At 42.3% G+C, this 26,392-nt stretch overlaps 2 protein-coding genes across 9 annotated transcripts in view; both read left to right on the top strand.

Annotated features, from left to right (window-relative positions):
* The window catches only part of LOC139590311 (receptor-type tyrosine-protein phosphatase eta-like), a 74,427-nt gene extending 64,935 nt beyond the window's left edge, over positions 1 to 9,492 (top strand). For all 8 annotated transcript variants that reach the window (XM_071427778.1, XM_071427781.1, XM_071427775.1 and 5 more), the window contains 9 exons: positions 52 to 93; positions 1,030 to 1,117; positions 2,222 to 2,312; positions 3,119 to 3,189; positions 3,346 to 3,480; positions 3,914 to 4,033; positions 4,380 to 4,540; positions 5,009 to 5,144; positions 6,195 to 9,492. In XM_071427778.1, coding sequence (XP_071283879.1) covers positions 52 to 93; positions 1,030 to 1,117; positions 2,222 to 2,312; positions 3,119 to 3,189; positions 3,346 to 3,480; positions 3,914 to 4,033; positions 4,380 to 4,540; positions 5,009 to 5,144; positions 6,195 to 6,353 — 1,003 coding nt within the window. In that variant the 3' untranslated portion in view covers positions 6,354 to 9,492. The remainder of the gene's footprint in view (positions 1 to 51; positions 94 to 1,029; positions 1,118 to 2,221; positions 2,313 to 3,118; positions 3,190 to 3,345; positions 3,481 to 3,913; positions 4,034 to 4,379; positions 4,541 to 5,008; positions 5,145 to 6,194) is intronic.
* A 13,829-nt stretch (positions 9,493 to 23,321) lies between these two features.
* Positions 23,322 to 26,392, top strand: part of OSBPL5 (oxysterol binding protein like 5) — a 174,123-nt gene continuing 171,052 nt past the window's right edge. Inside the window, exon 1 of the mRNA XM_071427769.1 lies at positions 23,322 to 23,528. Coding sequence (XP_071283870.1) covers positions 23,514 to 23,528 — 15 coding nt within the window. The 5' untranslated portion in view covers positions 23,322 to 23,513. The remainder of the gene's footprint in view (positions 23,529 to 26,392) is intronic.

Below are 26,392 nucleotides of genomic sequence, written 5' to 3'. Positions count from 1 at the left end.
AATTCCATTGAATTCTACTGTAAACCTGTGTTATTTTCTTTCACCTTATAGGAAAGATAAAAGAAATACTGAAGTGTCTTTTTCTCCAATTAAGTAAGTCCATATCTTTTCTCCTGCTATTTTCTGAGCTCAAGTATTATTTGCAAAAATTATTCAGAGTACAGATACTTGTTTTCTGTGCAGTTTTATAGAGAATTTTGAAGTATTAGTTCCTCGGGGAACTGTAAGATGCCAGCATGCAGACTAAAAATAATCATGTTGATTGAGGCTTCTAGAGCCACCACAGGGATTTGAGTGTTTACTTCATGAATCACTATTAGACACACAAATGCTCCACATGGTTTTGAAAAACAGAGTTTGAATGAACCACAGACTTCATGCACATTGAGGGAACAATCAGAATTGTTGATAAAATGCAAAAAAGCAAAATATGTTCTGTGATCTGAATTATTTTTTTTTTAATGACTACTTTGTGCTGAGCCATTCATCCAGATAATGTTGTGACTGTCAAAGCTGGCCATGGAGGGAGTAACCACAATATGTTGGAAGTCACAGGCACAGTAATTGAATCATGTTATTGGCACCAGTTTTTGTGCTGGTGGAAAGCCATGGCCAGAACATCCCATGGAATCCCACCTGTGTAGACTTGATGTTTGGCATAAAATACACCAGGGAATGGGGTCAATCCAATGGGAGTAAGCAGCTGGCTGACACCTTGTGTTATGTTCCTCTCCTGACGGATGCACTGTTCTCTCCTTGATTTAACAGAGCAGTTAAATGCTATGCTTGATACCCTGTCCCCTGTAAGTGCACTGTTTTGTGGCTGCAACTAACAGTCATGCTTTCAGTCTTAGATTCACATAATGAAAAATACAACTGCATGTGTCTAATCAGCTTTTTTTTCTTCCCCTCACCCTCTGCTGAAGAATCAAGAAGTAAGTAAAGCATACTTTCTAACACATTAACTGAATTAATTCATGGCTTATTTACCTAACACCAGTTGCTGACATGTGGCTTTTCTCATTTTAGATCAAAAATGATTAAAGTGGAGAACTTTGAGTCGTACTTTAAGAAGCAGCAAGCTGACTCCAACTGTGGTTTTGCTGAAGAGTATGAGGTATGTGCCCTTAGTGGGGAGAGAGCTTCATGACAAATATTTTTGGAAAGACAAATCATCTTTCCTATGGAGCATGCACAAGGCTTACTGAAGGAGAAAAGAAGGGTCCTTTTTTATAGAGATGACTAAGCTGTGTGTACAGCCTTCCCTTCCCTTATGCAGTTCTGAATTTAGTTGAAGTGCATGATAAATACTTCCTTGTCCTGAATTATTATCTCTTACCATGGGCTTGTGGCATGGCCTGCTTGTCAGAGCTCTCACCAGAGAAATTTTTGCCCTAGTCATATGCAGACTTAGCCTAGGGGACACTGTATAATTTCTCTGCACTTCAGTTTTCTCTTCTTGGGTTGTTTTGGGGTTTTTTATACATATCAAGACAGGTCTGTTGCTAATCTCACTGACTTCTTCAGTGTGTGGGTGTGATTTGCAAACCACACCTGTGAATAGCTCAGTCAGAGAAACAGCAATTATGATTTGCTTGCTGACCGTAGGACTTTTTCTATGAAATGTACTAAAGCTCACTTGCTGTAAGGAACAGAGGACAGGAAGGAAGTGTCAGGGAGGATTCTATGTTGTCATGTCTGCTGTTAAAGAATCTCATTCTGTTTCTCATCCCCTCAAAGCTATTAATTGACTTTCTTCTTCAAATTCTGTCTCTTTGTACTTCACAGGCTGGTGCTCCACCTTGCCTTCCTCCCAGATTTTGCTTCCTTCAGTTGGTTCATGATGTTGGTTCATGATTTGCTCCTCTCTCCCTGTAATGTGTGCAGAGCTTATGCAGTAGTTCCCTGCCTTGGGGCCAGAAGGAGCTGCCATTGATATCAGTGTCTGTTTCCACAAAACTGTTTCCAGGCTTTTAAAGTCCATCTGTGGGTTTTAAACATGCTGCTATTCCTACATTTTGTATTAATCCCTTCTCTAAAAGATTTGCCGCTGTCACCCTCCCACTCTGTAACAAGATGATTTTTATTGACATTTATCCCACTTTAACATGCCTACTTTTACAGCATAGGACACAAGGGTTTGGACTACTTTTCTGTTTGTCACATTTCTGTATGATTGCTAAACCAGGACCAGGTGCTCATGAGTCCTCCTTTATTGTAGGAACTCAAGTCTGCTGGTGTTCATCAGCCCAAATTTGCTGCTGAACTTCCTGAGAACAGGGGGAAAAATAGATACAACAACGTCTTACCATGTGAGTTGTTCTCTTTGAGTTTGCATCTTCTACCGGTTGAGTTTTTAAGTGAAACCTGTTGGGTTTGGCTAATCCAGCTTTAATAGTACGCAGAGGTTTCAAATATAATTTTCCAAATGGATGAATTTGGGCTGCTACTTTCCCAAAGTCATTGTATAAACACACCTGAACAAGCCTTTCCTCAAGGATATTTCTTCAAAAAGCTTCTTTAAAGAACCTTCCCTTAACTAAATAACTTTAATTTTCCATTTGTGAGAAATGTGCAGTCCAGGTGAAAACACAAGAGGATAACAGTTGACCACACACAAATAAATTTTCAGGCTATGAGAAATACTCAGACCCTGCTGGCCAGCTTTGCAGCTCAAGTAAGAATTTAAGCCCTGTCAAGCTGCCCATGGGCATCCCAATGTAGCAGAGAGTCAGAAGTAATTGAAAAGTGAACAGTGACAGGTACTTAAGGATGCTTTGGAGGAAAAACATTGGCTGCCATGGCAGCAGGAGCCAAATCACTTTTTTTAATCCAATAATTAAAAATGTAGAAAATTTTGTGTTGGATTTAAAATATATAAATTGGTAATACCAAACCATGTTTAAAACCAAAATAATCTGTGTTTCTTGAGTGATTATCCTTGCCACTCCTTTTTCTGAAGCCTACTGCTATTTATGATTCCTATGGTTATATTCTTATTCTTAAAACGCACATTGAACACCTTTTATTTAGAAACCATGTATTAGATAAACAATATTGTTTTGAAAGGTTCCAGTTCAAAAATTCATAGTTGTCTTTTCCTTTTTTCTTTCTGCAGATGATATTTCTCGTGTTAAACTTTCAAATCAAAGCTCTGGAACTGACTATATTAATGCAAACTATATGCCTGTAAGTTGCTTCATTAGCTGAAATGAAATATAATGTGTATTTTTCTGATGTAGGCATAAGGGCTCATAATGATGTTTAAAATAAGCTTTTATTTCTCACTGATGTTGTGTGCATATATATATATATACACACATTTCTTTTGTTTTTTCTTCTTAGGGCTATAACTCAAAGAAGGCATTTATTGCTGCACAGGGTCCATTACCCAATACTATAGAAGACTTCTGGCAAATGATTTGGGAAAAGAATATCTACTCTATTGTTATGTTGACAAAATGTGTGGAACAAGCCCGGGTATGTTGTTATCAATACTGAATTGTGTCTTGAAGGCAGCTGCATCTCTAATTTTGTTGTTACCTTAGTGGTTTGGAGACTGGCCATTGTCTTTTAACAACCATCCTCTTGGTGGAAGACTGTTTTCTAAATTAAAAAAAGCACAATTATTTTAGGTTTGGTTTTTTGTTTGTTTGTTGGGTTTTTTTTAGCTTTTTCCTATTTTTATATCTGCTGACTGCCAGAAGAGATTGTCTCAGAAGGGTTGTGGAATCACTGTCATTAAGGCTGGGTTCTTCTCTCTTAAGAATGATTTTGGTAGATGTTCTCTTGCCCTGGAATAGCCCTTGAGAAGAGTGCCATATTTTCTAGCCCTGCTTCAGGTGGTGGGTTATTTAAAAGTGAGTTGTTTCATTGTTGCATGTGATGTGTCTAACTTTAACTCTCTTCTTAGACAAAATGTGAGCAGTACTGGCCAGACAAACAACCTAAGAGTTATGGTGACATTATTGTGACAATGGTCTCAGAAGTTGTCCTTCCAGAATGGACAATGAGGGACTTCACTGTAGAAAAGGTGAGGACTGCCTTGATTGTTGCTTGTTAGTGTGTAAATAACCTTGTGCTTATGCAGATACCTGTAATATCTTCTGGACCAGACAATTAGCCCCATCAGTAAATACAATGCAGTAGATATGAGCTTGGAGTAAAGTACAAGGAAATTATTTCAAAGTATTCTCTACCACAGCAGAAGGAAGAGGGAAAGTGGAATATTATTGGTCAAATCACTGCAGTTGTAACAGGCATCTCTGATGAAGCTGAGCTTGGCCTAGTACATGTGTCAGGAAGCCCACCTGTTTCTGCTCTGAAACCAATTTTCATTGTCTTTTTTGTTAGTTTTATAATGTCTACTCTTCCTGCAGTCCAACACCGCTGAGAGCCACACGGTGCGCCAGTTCCATTTCACCTCCTGGCCGGATCACGGCGTGCCAGAGACAACAGACCTTCTCATCAACTTCAGGCACCTTGTCCATGAGTACAACAGCCAGAATCCAGTGGACTCTCCTACTCTGGTGCACTGCAGGTAAGAAGAAGGTGTTTCTGTTAGGCACACTTTTGTCTTGTGGTTTTTTTACAGTTAATTCCACTTCAGTGGGATTCAAACCAAAGTAAGTCTCTCTGTGTAAGGACATGGGCTATTTACCTTGCCAAACTAAAACCTTTGCCCAGTGCTTTAGAAACTAACATGTCCGTGTAGGTAGCAAAGGAAGTGATACAAAATGTCATAAGAACAGAGCATCTCTCCTAGCCTGGAAGACTGAGCTGGAAAAGATGTCCTTTCAAGAGCTTGTATATAAATCCTGTGCATGAGCAAGGCTGAGAAGCCTCTCTTGGTGGTGGTGAGAGCCACCCCCCTGTGCCGCTGAGACTTTTATTACCCATGCTGCTGAAATAGTAGGAGGCATCATCTTGGCTTGCCTGGCTTTTTGTCATGCCAGCAGTGAGCAGGTGGTTGGGAGGAAGCACAAACAGCCTGTCCGTGTCGTTGCAGCGCTGGTGTTGGGAGGACGGGGACGTTCATCGCCATCGACCGCCTGATCCAGCAGATGGAGATGGAGAACACCGTGGATGTGTACGGGGTGGTGTACGACCTCCGCATGCACCGGCCCCTCATGGTGCAGACTGAGGTGAGGCTCTCTCCCATCCAGCAGCACCTTTCTCAGATGGGCATAATCATCCAGATGTAGCTCTGAGTTACAGGACAATAAGATATTAAGGAGTTAAAACTGCTCTTCATTTCACTTCCCTCCTTCCTGCCTCATCTCTTCTCCACAAAAGTAGTTGCAGCCAGGGGCCGTAGTACATCCAAGAAATGTCTTTACAGAGTACTTTGTAGGACTGGCATTTGCAGCTGGAAGGAATCAAATCCTGAAGCAGACTTTTTGCAGACTAATTTTACCCATGGGGGTGTTTATCCTTTAGTTGTGAGCCAGAATTATCTGAGTCAAGTGGTCTCAGTGTGCATCTTTGCTTTTGTGCTCTGCAGGAATACAAGTATTCCTACAGAAATTACCACTTGGATCCAGGAAGGTGTATGGGCTAACTCAAGGTCATTTGGAAAAGGCTGTAAGGTCTCCACCATGAAAGTCTTTTAGGATAGCATTAGGCATGACAGATCCTAGCTCTAGACAGCAAAACTTGATCCTAGTTTTTTTATTGGGGGGATTTGATCAGATTACATCATGAGGTCCTTTCCAGCTCTATTTTCTATAAACTATATGTCACAGCATGTGTCACAGTCTAGATGGCCATGACACACAGTGTCACCATACAATTTCAGAAAGCTTCGACCCATACAGAGTAACATTATGCCACTTCAGAAGGCTGCAAGCATCTGCCCTTCTTGTTCTTTAGCCCAACCTTTTGTACCCCTCATGTTCATGCATTGCACCTGTGTGCCCTCTGTTCCCTTTGGTGGTTGGTCAGTGCACCTGGGCACTCTGTGTCTCATTGTTTTCAATGCTGTTCACCTGCTTTTCACAGCTGTAGCCCATTGGGGATGAGGCTCTGCTGCAGCTCCATTCCCAATTACCACAAACTGTGTACCTACACTATATATATGTTCTAAAACAAGCACTGTTATAACACTCTATGCAGTGACCAAACCTATATTCAGAAGCAGAAATTCCAAAATCAGATATTTTTTAGAAACATATTTCTGTCTCTCTTTCTCCCAGGACCAGTACGTCTTCCTAAACCAGTGTGTCATGGATATCATTAAATCCCAGCGAGAAAGGAAAACGGACCTTATCTACCAAAACGTGACAGCAATGGCAATCTATGAAAACTTCACACCTGGGCCAGCCTTTGGGAAGGCCAATGGCTACCATGCATAGTCCAGAAGGAACCCAGTGCCTCCATCCAGGAGATGTTACCTGCCCATAGGAGAGGGAGGTGTCTGACTCATGTTTTCTGGGATTGTGTGCAGTGTCTCATGTCTGGCTTCTCCAGTTCTATCTGCATTCAAAGGTGTGATCTACAGGAGGAAAAACACAATGCTGGCAGGAACTGCAGACTCATGTTAAAAAAACCCAAACAACAAAACCCAAGCAAAACTTTTTAAAGTTAACAGAGGAATCTTGTTTTTTTCTTGGGAATTTAACAGTACTGATAGGTGAAATAGCATTTGCAGTATGAACAGTGAACTAGAGTTTAAATATTAAAATAATAACACAAGCTTTTTATTACAATTTTATATGATTTCATTTACAGACACCAGGCTGGTGGGTTGTTTTAATATATTTAATTATAAGTTTCAGGAACATATTTTATCTACTGTATCTGGTTACTTAGTTAATAGATATGTGCCTCTGTGATCTATTTTTTTTTCTGTGTTCCTTTTTATTTAAAAAAGGAGTACAAATGGCTCCTTCAAATGGACATTCATACTTGGAAATTGTGCCTTTTCTAGTTGCTACTCTAGAAAAAAAAAACAGCAGAGATTCTATTTTTGTACTGAAACTCTTAATGAGAACACAGATTTTTAAATAAGGCTTATGTCAAACTTAACTGTAGTTGCACTGTTGGCAGGACTCTCCAGAAGTTTGGAGGTGAGCTTTGTTTTTGCATTTCACCACAAATATCCCCTGCCTTAACATTTTGGTGCCTCTGCCAGAGGAAAAGGAGTGTGGTCTGTCACTCCGAGCTTTAACTGTAGATAAAAACAGAGCAAGTGAATCTGTGAATGTGTGTGCGGGGGGTGTGTGGGCGTGTGGATGAAGGACAGAATAGCTCCTCCCTGTTCCTGCCTGATATTCCTTTTTTATACAATTTATAATGATTTATTTAAAGGTGCAATATATGATTTACTGAATAATGCTCACTCTAATAGAGTTTTTCTCAGGTTGGTGTCTTTTTATCATTGTTGTTGTTTTTCCTCAAATATATAAATCTGTGAAAATGCTGAAACTAAGGTTCCAAGTGTTCAAGCACTCCCAAACAGATCAACTGGCTTTACTGTTTCTACCAAAAGACATTGCACAAAATTCTGCTGTAAAGACAAATTTCTCGGTTGTTTTAGCCATTCAAAACTGAGACACATCTTACCTGCCTGCATCTCACTGATCCAGTGTAATTATTTTGTAATTATTTGCAATATACTGCTGCTTTTGTTTTGACTGGTCCTTTTAGAAACTGAAGGAACAAGCAGAAATCCCCCATTTGCTGATTTCACAAGTCAAGGATCAGATTGGATTTATTTTGCTGGTACATAACTGTTAGACTTAGGAAGGCATTACCAATGAAGGACTTAGGTAGTGTGGGGTGGGGAGAAGGTGTGTTTTTTGGTCTTTGGATCATTGCACTGGTTGCATTGTAGATGAATATGAAGTTTATGAATAATGCTATAGAATAGCTGTAAAGCAGGGAAAAAATCTTATGAAGGTTTAATAACCAGAGTCCCTGGAATTCTGCTGCTTTTTTGTTGTCGTTGTTTTGGGGGTTTTTCTTTGTTTTTGTAGAGTTGTCAGAAAAAGCTACAGATGCTAGGAGTATATGTGGCTTTACAGTGGAACCTGGCAACCTCACAGGATCCAATGTCAGCTGAAGGAGAACATAGGAATTCCTGGTGCACAACTGTAACTTTACAAATATCCTGAGGAATTTTTAACAACCTGGTGTGAAACTGTGGTGTGCTCTGTGAGCAAAACTGGAGGACAAACCACAGTGCACTTTTGGTTGTTAGGTTTTAGGTTTTGGGGTTTGGTTTTGTTGTCTATTTTGTTGGGGTTTTTTTTTGTTTGGTTTTTTTTTTTGTAGCAGCCACTTGTGGGTTCTTGAATATAATTTTGTTCCTCTTTCTCTGGAAATACTTTAAAAAACCCTCATCTTGAGGTTCCTGATCCTGCCCGGCTCCATCCAAACTGGCAGCCCACAAAGTGGATCTCTCATTTGCATTCTTCCTGAGCTGCTGTCAGATGACAAAGATAAACCACTTGCACCAAACAAAACCATTCCAAAAGAACTGGGAGGGAGGAAGGTCTGCCCTTTCCAGTCATGTTATTTTCTTTAACTCTCTTATTCTTTTAATTACTGCACATCTGTGCAGAGCACAGAGCCAGTATTTGTTATTCTCGGTCTCCCAAGAACTTGCTGCCTTAGGGTGGCAAGTGCTCTTTCGCTTCAGAAGGCCCTTGTTTTGTGTAGCTTAGAGGAGAGGGAGATGAGTCTTCCATGCTAGATCATGTTGTTTCTATTCTGTTGCAGCACAACATCAGAAAATGAGCTAGGACAGTATGTGTTTGTGCCTAACCGCTGCCCAGATCCTCTTACAGAAAACAGATGGATCTGACCCATTATTTTGGTGTTGGAAGCAGGCATCAAATTCTCACGTGTGCCATCATCTAAAGAGTATCCATTTTTAAAGAACTGTATGCAGGTGTTTTCCAAAACTGACACATTGTGAGAAGAGACTGAAAGTTGAAATAATTGACCTCTTGATTTTGTGTATGGGTGGAAAAAGTTGGTAAGGCTTAGGCTGTTGCAAACATAAAGTTGGGTGTAGTGTCAGTGTGAATAAATAGGACATTCCTTATAGGATGTCTCTGCAGGAAAAGGACTAGAGGTAATGCTCCACTATCTTGTGGATGTGTCTTGCTGAAGACGACTTGAATTCCTGCAAATGTTTTCTCCCTGCCCTCTGATGTTCTCTGTGTTACAGTTGCTGAGATCTATCTCTTTGGTCAGTGTTTTCTTTCATTGTTGCTTATTTAAAGCTGTCCACTGAAAGCTCCACTGTGTGACAATTGCATCTCTTGCATTTCTGTTTAACTCTTTCTTCCCATTTGGGGCCTGCTTAAGAAGGGAAAAGTTGATGTGTTTCAAATAAGTGACTGTTGAGTATCTTGAAATGATGTACAAATTTTATTGTTTTCATATTTGTTGTACAGGAAATTTCAGTACATGTCTGTAATATTTTTAATGGTTTGATTTGTTCTTAAAAATATAAAAATAACAATTAAAAAGTATCATCCTAGAGCACTTTTGGTCTTATTTTTCCTTTGTTGGTATTCTGTTTTGAATCAAATTAATTTGCTAAAATACCCATTTCATTTAGAAGGGCTTTATAAATGGAAAGTGGGCTTCCATCCTCTGGGGTGGCACTTGAGTCAGTTGTGTACTGCAGTCACTGGAACTCCCTGGGACAGTGACAATCTGTCATTCAGACTTCCCTGGAAGGCCCTGGGTCTGATGTTAATGTGTCCTGGCAGTTGGTAGCTTCTCTAAAGGAAGAGCTTGATACCAGGTAAGGAAACAGGACCATCATCCAAGGTTCATCAGAGATTTCCATTTGCTGAAATAGCTTGGGGAGGAGCAGTGTTTCAAAGACTTGATTGCTTCCAGAGAAACAGCAGTGAGGACTGTTTCATCTGTTGAAGATATTGCATTGTCTGGAGGTGGTGATAGAAGGGGATGCAGAAATATCTTTGTGATGCTGTAGCTGGCTGCTGGATTAAAGATCACCTGTCTGTAGATGCATAGAAAATTATCTCACTTAAGTGCCTTTCTCCCAGAATTCTTAGTTGCCATTCCTGGCTGCCATCTGAATCACTCCTGAGGAGGGTCACATGCCTGGAGGGTGATACTGGCACTCAGCAGCTCTCCTGTTCATCACAGGGTGTTTAACCTAAACTAAAATTTTGTGATCCTCTATTGTGGCCGCATAGCTCTTCACAGAGAAAAGCAAGGCACAACTTCCCAAGGATGTTTTCTGGGAATTGCCGAGGAACCTCAGAGAAAGAAAAAACAATTCTTATCTCAATTGCTGCTCCTTTTGTTGTGCACAAGTGGAATGCATTGTGGAAGATGGTTTACCTGAAGGGAATTGGTAATTGGATTCTGGTGTGAGTGTTTTGATTGACCAATTGAATCCACGTGTGTGTGTCGGGACTGTCGGCTGAGATTCTCTTCAGTCAGTAGAGTGTTTGTGCAGATTCAGTTTAGATGTAGTGTAATATAGTATAGAATAATATAGTATAATAAAATAATTAATTAGCCTTCTAAGATCAGTGGAGTCAAATGCATCATTCCTCCCCTTCATCAGGATTGCCTTGCTTTTACAATACTCTGTGGCACCAGCTGTGTTTTCTGAAACAACTGCATGGTGAGATGGGCAGAGACAAGTGTGATTGTCTTGTCATTGTTCAGGGGGATCATGTGCCAGCCATGTCATCCTAGTCTTACCCTTGTGCTATTAGAACTTGAGGAAAGCTGTTCTGGCTGCCATTTGGAGCCTTAGTCTGTTTGTGTGGGCTAGAGCTGAACCTGAATATCTGGAAATCACATTTTGTACGTGGTCTTGTCATGTATTAGTTTTACTGCTTTGGAGATCTAAGAGATAGAGGTCAGAGAGGAGAGGATGTAATGTTTCTGTCCTGTTCTTGGCTTGATAAATGGGATGTATTGATGCTGCCCTTGCATGCCCTTCCTGCCTGGGTGTTATCAGGCAGCAGATATGAGATGAACATGTGGCTGGTTTTGTAGAAGCGGGTCAGAAATGGGGGCTTGGGAAGGAAAACCACCTGAAATCTTTGCACAGTGTGCTATGCTGAAGCAAAAAGAAAAAGCCAAGATCTTTTAACAGCTCCTGGGTCTTCTAGGTAAAAACTAATTTAAAAATGCAGATGCAATCACTATGGTCAAGGGCTGGAATGAGGGGCAAGCAAAGATTAACAGTTTACTTGCTTCTGAGGTGGACAGGTACAGTGTTCTCCACTTCCTGTACTCATCAGAAAAGTTATTGTACTTCCTTTCTTCTTTTGCTGTGGCACTGCTTCAGGGAGTCCCTTTCAGCTCCTCATGTAACACCTTGTGGTGTTGAAAAAACTGCCTGCAAACTGTTCCATTCTCAGCACTTTGCTGAACTGTTTTTGATGTTGGCACCAAACAGTGCTGCTCTCCAATCTTGTGTTTTTCATTCCATGTTTGTTACCCTTGGACTCGGTAAACCCCTTGCCTATGCCAACCTCCTGCCTGTGAGGGAGGAGGAGGCAAATGAAGCAGAAAACCTGAGTTGGAAGCACCAGGAGGAGCTGCTTCCTGCCAGCATTGTTGGCTGAAGGGAAGGAGCTGTTAGTACATCTCATGTAGGGGAGAAGCTGGGAGCCCTTCTCAAGCTATTTCTTAAATCTGAAGAAAAATGTTATGAATCCAGGCCTGTTCTTCTTAGTCCCCGTTAACAGAATCCCATTTATTCATTCAAGTTGCTTTCCCTGGGTTTATTACATTTTAAATTAATATACATCATTTTCTGACAGCCAGAAGCAAAGCAAGTAAATTATCCCCCTTTGCTGAGAAAAGTGTCTAGTTTGATCTCTAGTGAGTTATTAGAATTCACATTTTATCTCCAGCTTTCCAAGTAATCAGAGAAAAGCCAGATTGTTTGAAGAAATGTTCCAAGTGTAGTGCTGATGTCTCATGGACATTCTTGATATATTCATAATGCTGACAGGATTTCTAGGGACACACAAGAGCTGTGTGCTCAGTGTCTGAGGGACAGAGAGCTCTTCACACACAGTGCCAGGCTGTTGCCCTTGTTTCACCTCAGGGCAGAATGGACAGGAAATCAAGGATCCTCTCTAAGAGATTTCTAGACTTGCTTTATTTTTTTGTCCAGCAGATTTTTGATGTGGTGCTTCCAGAGTCAGGAATATGCTGTCAGAAGGAAAACAGGCTTTTTGATAATGGTCTAGTGTCAGCTCTGATTAAGGTATGTATCTACCTAAAAGGTGATTGTTGTTACTCCAGAGAGGAAATATATCCTATTCATTTCTGGTTTAAGCCTCCAGATGGCACATGACACCACTGGTCTTTCCAAGGAAAGCTTTCCCTGCCAGGCTGCTCCTTTTTCACTTCCTTCCCAGATTCTGATAACCTCCCTCTACTCCTTGTGCTGTTTCCCTTCCTTGCCCTGGCACAGGTCACTCGTTAAGCCCAGGCCACCGTGCCCATGTATGCTCCACAGAGATATGTATGAGTTTTGTACACCTGATTAGTGACCTTTTTTCAGACACTCCTAAGCTCAGCAATAGCCTAATAATGTCAAATAATCCTTTGCTACCTCAGGAAGTTCTCTTGCACTTCAGTGTTGCTGGCACCTAGGTATTTTCTGATGGTGTGTGTATTCCCAGGTGTAAGGGCTCTGGTTGGGACCAGCCTGGAGCTGGTTACTCAGCATTACCAGCTGTGTGCTCATTTCCCAGCTTATCAGTCTGCTCCACAGCTGTTCCCAGCAATAACAGATTGATGGGATTGCTGAACACAGTGCAGATACATCAATAAAGACAGCAAACAATGACGTGCTTGCTCGTACTACTCAATACAAATAACAGTTAAAAGGCTGTTTCATTTAATGGATCTGTTTGTGTGTGTGTAACACTGAACGTGACTTTTTCCTGCCTTTTTTTTACACAGGTCCTTGGGGAGATTTTAAATATAGCTTTTAAAGCACCTGGCAACATCTGCTGAGTTACCTTGGCTTCCTCTGTCTCCCATTTGAAATATGGTGAGATTTCAATACAAAGCTCTAGTGATAGATCCATGTTTTACAAACAAGGCAATAATGGAGATAGGTGTGTGAGAGAGCTCTAAATCTTCTGGAAGATCTATCTGCAACTGCCTAACTGCTTACAAATCCTTTAGCCTTTGAGCAAGGAATAAATCAAACCTGGAAATAACATTCCACATCAGAACTTCCCATGTTTGTGTATCAGCACCAGTCCTGTGGAAGATCTGCTTTGAGTAGGATTTGGCTGAGCTGAACAGCTCTCAGGTGCTGCCTCCTGGCCTGAGTGATGCTCCCAGTGCTGATGGTGACAGGCCTGGTTGTCATGTGCTGAATGAAAGCTGAGCTCTGGAGGCCACTCACTAAAATACAGAGAAAAATATGTGACCAATGTGCATCAGTCAAACCTTTCAACTCATTGTAATTTAATTATAAGCCAGGTCTAAAGCTACTGAATTGGTTTTCTCCTTCATGAAGATCTCCTCAAGTGCAACTGAGATGCCAGAAAATACATTTCATAATGTTTGATACAGTAGATATTTTCTTGTGTCCAGTCACTGGCATCACATTAGTACCAGTCATGTTATTTCTGTTAAGACACTTGATGTTGCCACTTGGTGTCTTGAAAATAAGCTTTTTTTTTTTCATTTTAGAAAGTGTTACCTTTTAAAAATGCCACTAAAAAAAAATTTGAACAGTTCCATCTAAAAAAATCTTTCTTGAGAATTTCTTTGTTTTATTTATTCACCATTTGGATATGTTTTAAAAGCAAGGTAAAGATGAACATGGCTGTTTCAATCAGGATTTAGAAAAATATTCCATGTTTGTTTCTTAAAATGTGTTTTTTAGTGAAAGGGACTGAAATACTGAGAAATCCTATGAAAGCTCTGGTTCCTGTCACATGTGAATCATGACCTTCTCTCTCTTCCCCTATTCTTGCAAGTCAGACTAGAGAGGGAATGTTGGCATAGACAGAGCAGGCAGTTTGCACAGGGCCTTGGTAAACCAAGCTTACCTCTTTGGTAAAAGAAGCTTTTCTTCTTTTTTTCCCCTTTTTTTCCTTTTTTCTTTCTTTCTTTCTTTCTTTTTTTTTTTTTTTCTTTTAGCAATATTAAGCACACTGAAAAGGATGGAACAGAGAATAGGGAATCTGAATGTATATGGATGTCAATCAGTAATATCCTTTTAAACTTTCTGCAGATGGTATTGTGAGCCACATAGAACTTAAGGCAAATTCCCCTAACCCCAACATTTCTCCTATATGTAGATTTTAATATTCTATTTGTTGAACTATTTCAAGATGTATTTTTTACTCAGTATTCTTTTATCTGATTTACAGACTTGACTTAGGACCTTATTCTAAAGAGCTGTAGAAAGTATATGCTCTTTTCTGAGGAGCATTGCACTGAGCCATCCATCACATATATTTATGTTATCCACTTTTCATTTCACAGACAGAAATTAGTTATCTTTTTACTTCTTATTTTTAATTTTTTTCCCCTCTGGTTAAATTATTCTTTTGCAATGAGATTTTATAAGTCAGCCTGATGAAGGCACAATGTTTTTACCTTAAAGCTCTCTCCAAGTCATTGGCTTTAAATGGTATTAGAAGTACATGGATGTATTATTCTATGAGCTATGGTCAATTGGTTCCAGATGAAACATTGTTGTAGTTGCAATTTACTACATGAAGTGATCAATATTTTGTAAATGCTTTTAGAAGGTAGAGCCAGAATCTCTGGGAAAACATAACCAGCAGCATCACAGTCTGCAGAGACTACTCTCTGCACCCGGAAAAACACAACACTGCAGTTTTTCTTGGGATTAAGCTTTCACTCAGCAGACATTTCAACTTCCAAGGACTTTGCTGTTTAGTTTATTTTGGAAAAGGCAGGATGGCTCTGGAGGACTCAGGTGGTTGCTTCCTCTGGGCTGAGGACACAGCTGCCAAGGAGGGAAAGACCATTTCCTGATTAGAGTTTGCAATCAATAATATGGCCAGAGGCAGGAGATAAACACAACCAGCAGCTGAGGCATGAGACAGCAGTGTGGTGCCCATGGTCACTTTAATAAGCAGCATTTGCAATTGTCTACCATTTTTCAGACTTCTTAGATACAAAATTTTTAGGAGACATTTGAAGGCAGTTTTGCAAAAGGCTCAGAAGTAGTTCCTTTCAGCAAAATGGGTGGAGTAGGAATAAAATCAGAGGGCTTTGTAGGTTCTTCAATGTTGGCATCGTTAACAAAGACACACAATCATCTTTGAAATGCCCCAAAAAGATTTTACAAAATGAATTGATGTCTTTGCTAGCAGCTGGGTTGTGAGGATGAATTGCTTTCCCAAGCCTGGGGGAAGCAGAAAGCACTCTTGCTGTGCTGAGAGGATGTGGTGGGGAAAACCTGTGTTTTTCATTGCAGGTGTAAACTGCAAATATTTGCAGAAGTGAAGCTGTGGTGCTTCTTCTTGTTTCACACAACAGAAGAGGGAAAAGTGAATAATTTCTGTGGAGATAAATACTTCCATTGCAAAAAATCTAACATTTCAATAACCTCTGACTGTACCAGAAACTGATAGGCAAACAGCAGGGAGAGATTAGTGTGAAGCCTCTCATCAGCCTCTCTAGGAAAGGCATCATGTTCCAAGCTGACAGTGGCCTTTTAACTTTGCTGGTGTGTAAGGAAAATTCTTACATGCTAATAGTCAAATTATGATTTCCCATGATTGAAAGGCAGGAGCTACTAAGCATAACAAAGTGAGTTTCCCCTGCTCACTAGGACATCTGCCAGCACTGTGATCAAATTATAGCTTTCCTTGGCCCACAGTCAGGAGCAAGCTGCTTATCCTTGATCAAAAGCACAGTCTGCTTGGGTGGAGATGCTGCAATTATTGGTGACAAAAGCCCTTTGGAGTGACAGTCTCAGGATGCCTCAGTGTTCACATATGGGGGAATCAATTGACTAATTACAGCAAGAAATAGCCTCAACAATGAAACTGAAAGAGAAGGTGGAGGTCTGAGGCTCAGGCAGCAGGTGTGAGGGTGGCCAGACAAGCGGGACGTGCCAGGGCTCAGGGCTGTGGGTGGGGGACGAGACATTTGGGGTTGATCAGTTGCCATGGGATGTGTCTGGCTTTATGATCTGGTTCTTGCTATGCAAAAGCAGCAGAGGGGCCAGCCCAAGAAGCTGCAGTGGACAAAGCAGTGTTTCACAGCTGTGCCTTGCAAAGGCTTTATCTCCATCACGGGCCAGTCTCCAGCAGCAGGAGTCCACACACAGGAAACCAGAATTCCATAGTGCTCTGAGGGATGGAAAAGCCCAGAATAACTCCTAAAGTTAAATGAAGTGCCATCTTTTTGCCTAACTAAATACACAGCACGGGCAGAAAGCCAATGGAAAGGACAGTGATAATTAGGGTTGTGCTACACGTGGGGAAATCCCTCTGTCCTGTGAGGTTTATCTGTGAGGAAGGATTTGTGACTAGGATGAGAATGCCTGCTCTCTCCAATCCTCCCTGCTTCCCTGGTAAATCAAAATCAGGCAGGCATCCTGAATTGTGGCCACAGGCCTCCTGTCTGCTAGTGGGTGTGGGGAGGACTCATTTCAAAGGGTGGAAGTTATGGCACCCAGATGGATTCCCCTTTGGCAGCAGATGAAAGCTGTGTGGTTTCAGAACAAAGAGCTTGATTTTTGCATGTAGGAAATTAAGAGATCAGCTGAGCAATGTTATACAAGCTGGAGGGGAAGCCTTAAAAGTTAAAAAAAGCACATTATACTTGGTGCATTAGGCAGTGGTGTTGACTGAGGCATTCTGTGCTAAATGAAGTAGTAACACAGCACAGGTGAGAGCACTGGCCCAGGACAGCAGTGGTGACAGCAGATTATGCCTCTTCTACTCTGTGGGATATCACTGCTACTAAAAATAGGAGAAAAGTTCTCTGTTTTTTTAAAAAAAAAAAAAAATCTATTTGTGGCTTTTTAGAAATGGGAGCTGGAATAAAATGCAAGCAATGGTATCTAGCACATAAGGTACAGAAACCAATAATAATTTTGTACTTTTTCTCAGTTTGGCTGGATTTGTGTGCTGGGAGCTGACTTGGAAGGCCTGGCTGGCATCAGGTGTTTTCTTATGCTTCATGGTTCCCATGCATGATCCTGCTGAGAGCACACCTGAGTCAAACCAAGATTCCCATGGCACTGGCAGCTGAGAACATCTTTTAGATTCTGGTTCTCAGAAAAAGCTTCTGTGCCATAAGTAATTCCTCATTCTATGGGTTTATAAATGTTCCTCACTCTGCTTTGCCTCTCCTCCACCCCAGGCTGCTGCCAGGGCTATTCCTCATGCTGTCCCTCGCTGCTGGTGAGAGTTGGGCTCTCACTGGAGAGCCTTTCCCCAGAGAAAGCTCCAGTTTCAGGGAGAGGCAGAGCACGGTGGTGTGGCAGGGGAGCCACAGGGCAGCCCCTGGCCCCTCTCCTCACAGTGGCTGCTCCTCTGCTGCCTCACCTGGGCACCACACCAGGCATGGATCTGTTCCTGCCCACCCCGCCGCCATCAGGCCTCGTCCGATGTGGCCACATCCACTCTACCCCACTCCCACCATTGCTGGGAACAGGACTGGCATGGCCCCTCTGCAAGCTGGCACTCAGCAGGTAGGTTTGCCTTCTTCAGACATTTTCCTCCCGACAGAAATGGAGGGAAAATGGTGCTGGGAGAAACAATGAGTCCCTGTCCCAGGCGAGAGGGCCCTCAGGGCCCTGAGGCAGCTCCGCGGACTTCCCGCCACTGTGAGGGATGAGGAGAATTTGTTTCCAGCCTCACTTTGGGGCTTTTGGTACACGCCTTGGTAGCCACCCCACACTTTTAGGGGTTACACCGGGCTGTCCCCAGCCTACAGCACCTGCTTGAGGGGCAGGAGGGCTGTAATGAGCCCCAGGGAGATGACATTTCTGCGCATCAGCAACCAGGCCTCAGGCAGTGCTCCCCGAGCTCTGAGGTAGGACATGGATGTGGGCATCTCTGGCAGGAGCCAGCAATGTCCACAGCTGGGCCAGGCTGCAGGCTCACACCTTGGAGAGCTGGTGGTGATGGAGAGCTTGAGTTGATGAATCGTGCCCATTGGTCCTTGTGAATGTGGAAGGGGAAGAAGGTGAGGGTGGAGGGATTCATGAATAATTAAACTCTGAGACAGAGGAACATACATAATGCATGATAAATTAGTCCAAGTACAGCAGAGGAAGCATGGGTAAAGTTCGTTTCAACAAGCAGAAAATGGGATGTGACAAGGTATTGACACCAGAACAGCTGTTTGCAAAAATTTTTCATTTATTTATATAGATTTCCTCCCCCTCACAGTTAGGGGTCAGCCTAGAGTGGGTCAGAAATCAGCAATGGAGATGGAAAACAAGTTTGGCTCCTGTTGGGTCCCAGTCCAGCACACTCCCTCCCTGGGAGATCTCCCTCCCTGCTTAGCGCTCTTCTTCCCTTTCTGGCAATCTGATGCAATATTTCCTGCCTGGTCACTTGGGCTGCTGTTTGACTACAGCTAAGGCGGGTAGGGTAATGCTCTTAATTCCATGGAAACAGAGAGGCCTGTGTTGACTCACTCTAGCCTTTTCTGATCCCAGATTTCCTAAATGTTTTCTTTCTTCTTTGCTGTATTTGCTCTTACAACATAAATTATTTATAAGATGTTACATTTGTTACAGATGGTAATGAGGCTGCCAAGCAGAGGGCATCAACTCTACTGCAGTGTCAAACTGATTTAAGGAGGGGTGTGTGTGTAAATGAAAACTCAGTCCCTTCCTTTTATTGACCTAACCCAGCAGATCTGTTCAAATTCACTTTTCCCATAAATAACACTAAAGGCCAAAAGCTGGATTATTAGACTTGCAGAGTTGCTTCATCTGAATCAGAGCTCGGAGCAACATGCCTTCTTTTTTCTTTCCTCAGCTGTGAATCCCTTAAGGTCTCCTTTCCTGTGTTAATGAATAAGTTAGGTGTCTGTCATGAGAGATCACAGGAACCATACACTGAAGCTGTTTTTTACACATACCTGCCACACAAACCCCCCAGCTTTGACAGAACTGGTCTCACCCCTTTTGCTCATCACAGGCTGCTCATGAAGTAGGACTGTGTGAAGCAACCTAGAGCTGAGCACTGTGGCACCAATTCTTTGTTCATGTCTCTACTTCCACATTCACGCCAAAGCAGCCTTCCCCCTCAAAGCAGGACCACTGGATACTGTGCCTGCTGACCTGCCTGCTCTAAGTGAGGGTATATCACTTCTCACAGGGGTAGACAATTCACAGGGAAATAATTTTCTCTTACTCTCTTGCAGGCTACTTTTGTGTACTCTAGGACCAATGCCTGTTTTCTGGTGCATATTGTGCTTGGATTTCTCCATGTTTCTGGAGTCCTGACAAGCAGGGATTGCTTAGACTTGAGGTGGGTGCAAAAACAATCTGAGTTCTTCTGATTACTTTACTGTTTTTTATATATATGGCCTTTCATCACTCCTTGCTAGAAAAGGTGAAACTACAGAAAGTCACAGCATCCTGCTGTCCTTTGTGATTTGAGTAAGTGTGAAGGATTGAGTGCAAAAGTTTTCTCCCAAAAATCAATACTTTCTCTTTTAACACTGAGGTCACCTATATATTTAAAATATAAATAACTATTAAGAAACTGTACAAATACTGAGCCCATAAAACATAGAAAAGCAGAATACTGCTGTTAAAGGGTTAAGACTGCCCAACCCCCTTGCTGGGGACACATGCATGCCAGCTGCACATCCAGGTGCTGGAAGAGATGGGGAAGAGGGAAGCAGCTTTTGATCTTGTGTTACAGAGAAGCCCAATGCAGATTTAACAGCCTTAGCTCTAACTACAAATATACACTTCAGTTCCTTGAAGTGTCATAGGCTTCCTGCATGCTGCTGGGCTATCTTAGTGTAAGAAAGTGCTGTAGCTTTCCCAGAAGGAACACCCTAGTTCACAAAGGATAAGTGTGCTAAAGAGAATAAAAATGGGCTATGGCTAGGCAAAGCACAGGCATGCTATGGAAACTCCTCACTGAACAGGTTCAGCAGATAAGCAGAGTTCTGCTTTTTTTTACTTTTTTCCTTTTTTGTGTGTGTGTAGGGTTTTTCCCCTTCAGCTGTTGCAATGACTCACTGATTTGCAGGGCCACTCTTGTTATGGATTCTGAAAAGCTTTGAGTACACAATTGGGTTGATGAAATGCCCTGTCAGCCATCTCTAATTCAGCTAGATTTCTTTTCTTTCTCTTCTTTCTCCCTCCTAGTGCCTTAATCTAGATGTGCCTTACCACTTTAAAACTAAAGTGGGACACAAGGATGTCAGAGAGAGAAAAGGAAAATTTCTGAACTCCCTGCCCTGTTCCAAATTAATTAGAGCCCAAATCACCTCAAATATGTGCAGAAAGCAGCTTAGAAAATGTTCTCCATTACTGAATTTAAGTCCTGGAACTAAACTTTATGATGAGTGATAACCAAACCCTGCAGCAGCACTTCTCTGTGCAGTTTGACCTCATTCCAAACACAGAGGAGAAGGAAATGTATGTGTTCACCAGGTTTTTAGCACAATGTGCACAATTTCCAGCCTAAATCAACCTGATGCTTGCCAGTGGGATGGGACACCAGCACAGCTGCCTGGCTGAATGGTTTTTTTCTTTTCAGCTGTGTGAAAATGAAGAAGTTCATGGAGGCAGACTGGTCTGGGAACCTGCTTGGCATCCCCCTCTTTTGTGTGTCACTGGTGTGGGTCCTGGCCTGCTGCTGGCTTTGTGCTCTCCTGCTCCCAGAGGTAAGGAGGCTCCTCACCTGCTGTCAAGTGTCCCATGGTTTCCTTAAGCCAGCTGCTCTGAGGAAGTGTATGTCCAGCTTGGCTGCCTCTCTGCAGCCAAGGCACTGTTTTCTGAAGTTACTGCTTGACAAGCCTCTTTCCAAGACCCAAGGCCCTGTTTGAGGGAGCCCTCAGCATGTACTTGCCTTCAGGTTGGTGTGTGCTCCCTGCCCAGTGCTGCCCTTGAATGGACAATATGGCAGCACACCATGGCTCCAAATGGAGCCCTGTGTTTTACAGAGATAGCAGAAGAACCCCAGCTGGAAGAAAAGCCTCTGTGAATTGACATGGGTCTATTCCAATTTACATCAAAGGAAAATCCAGATCATAAATGCTTGCACATGCAGCTTTTCTGTAGAAGAATTCTTGGCAAAACAAGGGCATGCTGAACTCTTACAAGCATTGGGCAACCCTGGCCTGCAGATTACAGAGTTACTTTGAAGACCATGTACTGTCCTCAGAACAAGATGGACTACGTACTGTCCTCAAATGGATACAACAAAGAAGAATAAGCATTGAGCAAGGACAGAGCCAGATGCCAAACATGGTATGAGAACTGCTAATTTAGCACACCTTAGCTAAAAACGCTTATAGTGTGACAGCCAATCAGCAAGTAACATGGACAGGTCATTACAGCCACTAAACCAATGAGCATTAGGTAGTAGTGGTGTGAGACAAGTGTACAGAAGCATAAGTATGACAAGATTGCCAAATAAAGTAGCATAAATATGACAAGATTGCCAAATACAGTAGCAATGTAGTAGCAAAATGTAGCCATATTGGTGCAACGTTACTCAGCCAACTCTCCCTGGGACCCTCTTCACTTTTCAAGATCAGAGTACAAAGTCCAGGCTGCTGAATTCAGTCAGGCTGTGCCTCTGTGCTGCCTGATTTTACCATAGTGTGGCTTCTGAGGAGCCTCTTTTCCAGCTCCTCCAAGTATTATACAGCCTTCAGAGCTCTGGGGGACATATCTTTGGCTTGTCCTTCAAATAGCTGTAGTACCAGCATGAAAGGAGAGGTTTCACATAAATATGTAGAAAGAGAGCAGAGGTCTCACATAAATATGTAAAAATACATCCATATAAACCAGGAGATTAGAGGCAATGGCATGTGAAAATGAAAACCAGTTATTGTTAATGACAGTCTTGCTGACCCTATTCTAATATCTAATTTATTCTAATTTCTAATCTTCATATTCTAATCTTGTTTTCCTTTATAATTTGCTTTTTCATTAAGAATACCTTCCCATTTCAAGGTGCAGTGTGGCTTTTTGCAAAGTCTTAGCCTTCCAATGGGTTCTCTGCACTACAGACAATTTTGCTCTCCAATACACGTAGGTGGGGTATGTAATATTACTGGTGAAGTCTGGAAGGTATTTGCTTTTCATTTGTGTTGGGAAACTGAAAAACATGTTGCTGAGAATGGGATTTCACCAGGGCTGCTGTCAGATTGGGTGGCAACTCAGCTTTGTGGATAAACCACCTTTTGGTGCAAGATTTCTGAGGAAACAAATCCAAATAGTTTTATCCTCAGAGAGGTTAGAGGAGGTAAATTCCAGCAGGCAGTAAAACAGTGTGCAGAGACCACCTGTGCTTTTTCTCTACTAAGATTTTGTGGCAAAAAGGTGTTATCTGCTGTCAAGCTCTGTGTGTTCAGACTGATAACACAGAGGCTCGGTCTTATTCAGATTGTTAATTTACAGGCGAAGACCTCCAAAGGTCTTTCTTGACTTGTTCTCATGCATAACTGTCACAAATGCCTTGTCACCTTGAGGATTTACTGTTGATTAGATAACACATAGTAAGACTGATTTTTTTTTTTTTACTGTTTTTTTTTGGTTTTTGAAAGGAAAGGCAAGCCCTAAGGATCCTGGGATGTCAGACAGCTGCTGTGTGAAGTGTTGTTGCACACTGGGATATTTTGCTGCTGCTGTAGGACTGGCAGGGTGAAATCAAGGGCTCCTCTGAATGGCAATGAAGTCCAGGACAAACACGCGGGGCTGAGGACAGGATGGCTTCCCGCAGCCACTGCAGCAGGTCCAGCTCTGGAAGATGAAATAGGGGTAAGGTGTTCACAGTCTCCACATTGCCCCCCATGAACCGTCTGCTTTCAAGGGAAGCAACATTGTGTGAACAGTAATTCCCAGTGCCCACAAAAGCTGGGTCTGCTGTGGTACCCCTCTAGCAGCACAAATCTATGGCTCCAAATGTCACTGTATTGCTTCCCAGCTCATGAGGCACCTGCCTGACTGATTCCTTTACCCTTGTCCGTGTTCAGAATAGCTGTGCACCTATTTTACCCAGGCAAGCCAAGTGCAAGTTGTTTTTCATGCAGGATGACTGTGTGCAGCAGCACAGGCAGGGGAAAGCTGGAGTTTTGGCAAGCAGATCCTTAGTGTGGGGCAAAATGCTTGCCTGCACTCTGATGCTGATTTTCTCCTTTATTGGCTGCTCCTGAGGCTGCAGCCGGAGGAACGGTCTCCTGTGGAACGGCAGCTTTAGACAATTTTATTGGCTGATGAATCTGATCTTGCCTGGCCACCTTCCAGAAGCACTGACTTGCCCGAGATGAGAGTGAGAGGAAGGTTGCTCTGCCTGGGGCTCTGAAGCAATTGTTTGGAGACCAACGTAACACCCATGCCTTGCTGCACGGTGAGTATAGAAAGACAGGTCCGTATAGCCATGTCTATATGCGTAGGGTGCTTCATGATCTGATTGCTGACACAATTAAATGTGAGGCTGCTGTGGACTGTGTCTCGTTTGCTGCTTAATTATGTGGAAATGTACTTGGTAAATGGCTTGCTGTCACAAAATGCTCGATTAACTGTTGCAATGATCTGAGTTAAAATACGGTGTTTGTGTCCTACTCTGGTTATTTCCTGTGCTGCAACACATTGATTTAAGCTTTTAGCCATGAGAGAGCAAAACGCAGCTGCAAGATGTTGATATTAAAATGTTTTCTTTGGTTTTGTAATTTTGCTAGTGGAAACTCAAAATACCAGAGCCGTTTGCTAATATTTGCTCAAGTCTTCTAAAAATTGCTGATTAATCTTGCCTTTTCTTTTTTAAGGGTAACTTCTGTTAAGTTTGATGCTATGGATCGTTTTGCAAGTTGTGCTCTGCCACAGAACAAAAATAGGGCAGAGCAAAGGAAGGGAATGTTTTTAATGTAGCCCCCAAAGTGTTTGGTGCTCAAAGTGGCAGGATACTGCATTGCACCTACATCAGTTGCAAATAGCTTTACAGATAAATATTTCTGAAGAGCCCCCAAAAATATCGCTACCTAAGGAACTGATGGTTGACCAGCAGCACTGGAACAGAATGAAGGAATGCAGCTTTTTAGACTGCAGCAGTCCTAATATATACAAAGATGCAGTTAATCCTGAGAGTGTATCATACCTGCTGCTTCAAAAATGATACTAAATAACCTGTTTGACTCTAGCAGCCTGCAGTGCCCCTGATACTTGGAGCGGAGTTTGAAAATGTGTATTTTTGATAGCTTTGGGAAACAACATTTTATCACTGTACTTGTTCAAAATACCTCTCCCTAATAATTCGTAGGGGTTTTAGGAGATGTAGTGCAGGAAGTGGGGTGTCAGTGTTTCCTGCAAACAGATCCCTGCTGAACATAGTGCAGGAACAATGTAGCTTCCTCAGAGCTAAGTCAAAGTATTAAATTAAAGCTGAGTAAAGCTAAAGTCCCCAAAGACTTCCCAAGATAGAACTTCCCATACTCATGGGCTGTGAGTAGCACAACTGTTGATGGCAATGATGCTTTTCTTCATTCTCCTTCCTGAGGGCCAAGGAGGAACCTGAGCAGCTTCATGATTTGCCTCAGCTGGAATAGCTTTGCAGTACCATACTGGGATGCAATGGATTCCTTAGGGAATCAGAAATGGATGGCATGGGGCTGTAGCCTCTTGGAATCACCTGCACCACAGCTGCCTTTCCAAATTGTGTTGAAGTTATGTTTTGAGTACTCTGGGAAGAGGACAGAGTGGGAAGGCCAAATTTGTATGTGCAGGAAAGACATGAACATTGATTTGCAGCTGTAGTTGTAGGGAGTCATCTCCCCACTATGTCCAAGTGGGATAGAGGGGAGGCCTCATTTGGTGGAATTCCATCTGTTTCAGCTCAGAAGTAAATAACTTCCGAACTGGCTCCCATGACAAGTGGGATGGCAGTCCATGAAGTCATGAGGCCCTGTTACCACCTGTGGTTATGAGTGAATTAGGACCTTGTATTAATGAGAAATGATGCAGCAAATATGGTTTAGTATGACTTTTGTGCAATTGTGCCAGGTAACATTGACAAACTTTGGTTCTAAATGTCTTGTAAACAACTATTTGGCCCTGCAAATAGTCTAAACTATGTTTTTGCTTGTTCCTCTGTGTCTGCACCATTCCTGTTCCTGTTCTTGCTGGCTGAGACTTCCAAGGCAGCCATGGGAAGCTGACATTCATACTCATTGGATTCCAAACATCCCTTCCAGATATCACAGGCTCTGTCATTATACAGAAGATGAGGCTGTTTTACACCTAGTTTTATAGATGTGTTTGTGATTTCCTGGGATTTTCTTGTGGAATCTGAATTAGAGCTTATCTGAGGTTAAGATTTAAGTTTAACAAATGTGAAAAGCATAGTATTGGCATACCAGCTCAGTACCTGTTTATCCTCCTGGAGAAGTTTTTTGTATTAATGTCAAACATGCATCTGTGAAGTTGCAATCTGTGGCTGTTATAGCTGTAATACTGAAAAGGGGGGAGGAAAAGTGAGTGAAGATGTGAATTTTGATGGTTTAAGATTTAATTGAGACACATTGAAGGTAACTCTTGGTAGAAATGGAGCTTTGCCACTAAGTATGATGCCATTTATTTGGAGGGGAATGAGTGATTTTCTTGATTATTCAAAGGGCTTTTTGAAACCCTGCTACAGATGTGCTGCTGGTATGTTCCAGCATAATAGTAATCCTGAAAGAGCTGAATACAGGCTGCTTAGTTATTTTTGAGCCTTTGCTATCACTCTACATGCCACAACAGGCAAAATGTTGGTGATTTCTGTCACTGTCAAGCCAAAAGTAGAGGTGGCCTCACTTTGGGCACCATGGAATGGATGCCCAAGGAATGCGCCTTGTGCCTGAGCTGTGTTGGTGGTCTCTGAGCAGTCCCAGGGAAGCAAGGGTGGCCCAGGGCCCTGTGGCAGGGTAGGGGATGAGGATCAGTCACATGGGAGGAATTGCCCTTTCCTGGCCTGGCCCTCAGCTTGTAGCAGTGGGAAGGCCATGACTGCAGCCACCCTCAAAACAAAAAAACAGATTTTTTTCCTGTTCTGCTCTCAGTCTAGTGTGGTGCTTTGCACCCCAATTGCCTCCCTCAGCCTTGTAAATGTTGCAAGTTTCTCAGTTTTGTTGGAGTAGATAAAAGGGCAGTTCTAGACATTCTATTTTGAGGGGAGAAAACGGAGAAAAGTAGAAAGAGGAGGTGACTAAAAATATAAAGCTTGTGATCTATGTTAAT

The sequence above is a fragment of the Agelaius tricolor genome, unplaced genomic scaffold (assembly GCF_023055355.1).
Source record: "Agelaius tricolor isolate 1412-34295 unplaced genomic scaffold, bAgeTri1.0.p SCAF_5, whole genome shotgun sequence".
NCBI lineage: Eukaryota > Metazoa > Chordata > Aves > Passeriformes > Icteridae > Agelaius > Agelaius tricolor.
The sequence above is the reverse complement of the archived record's forward strand: the minus strand, read 5'-3'. Positions and strand labels throughout refer to the sequence as shown.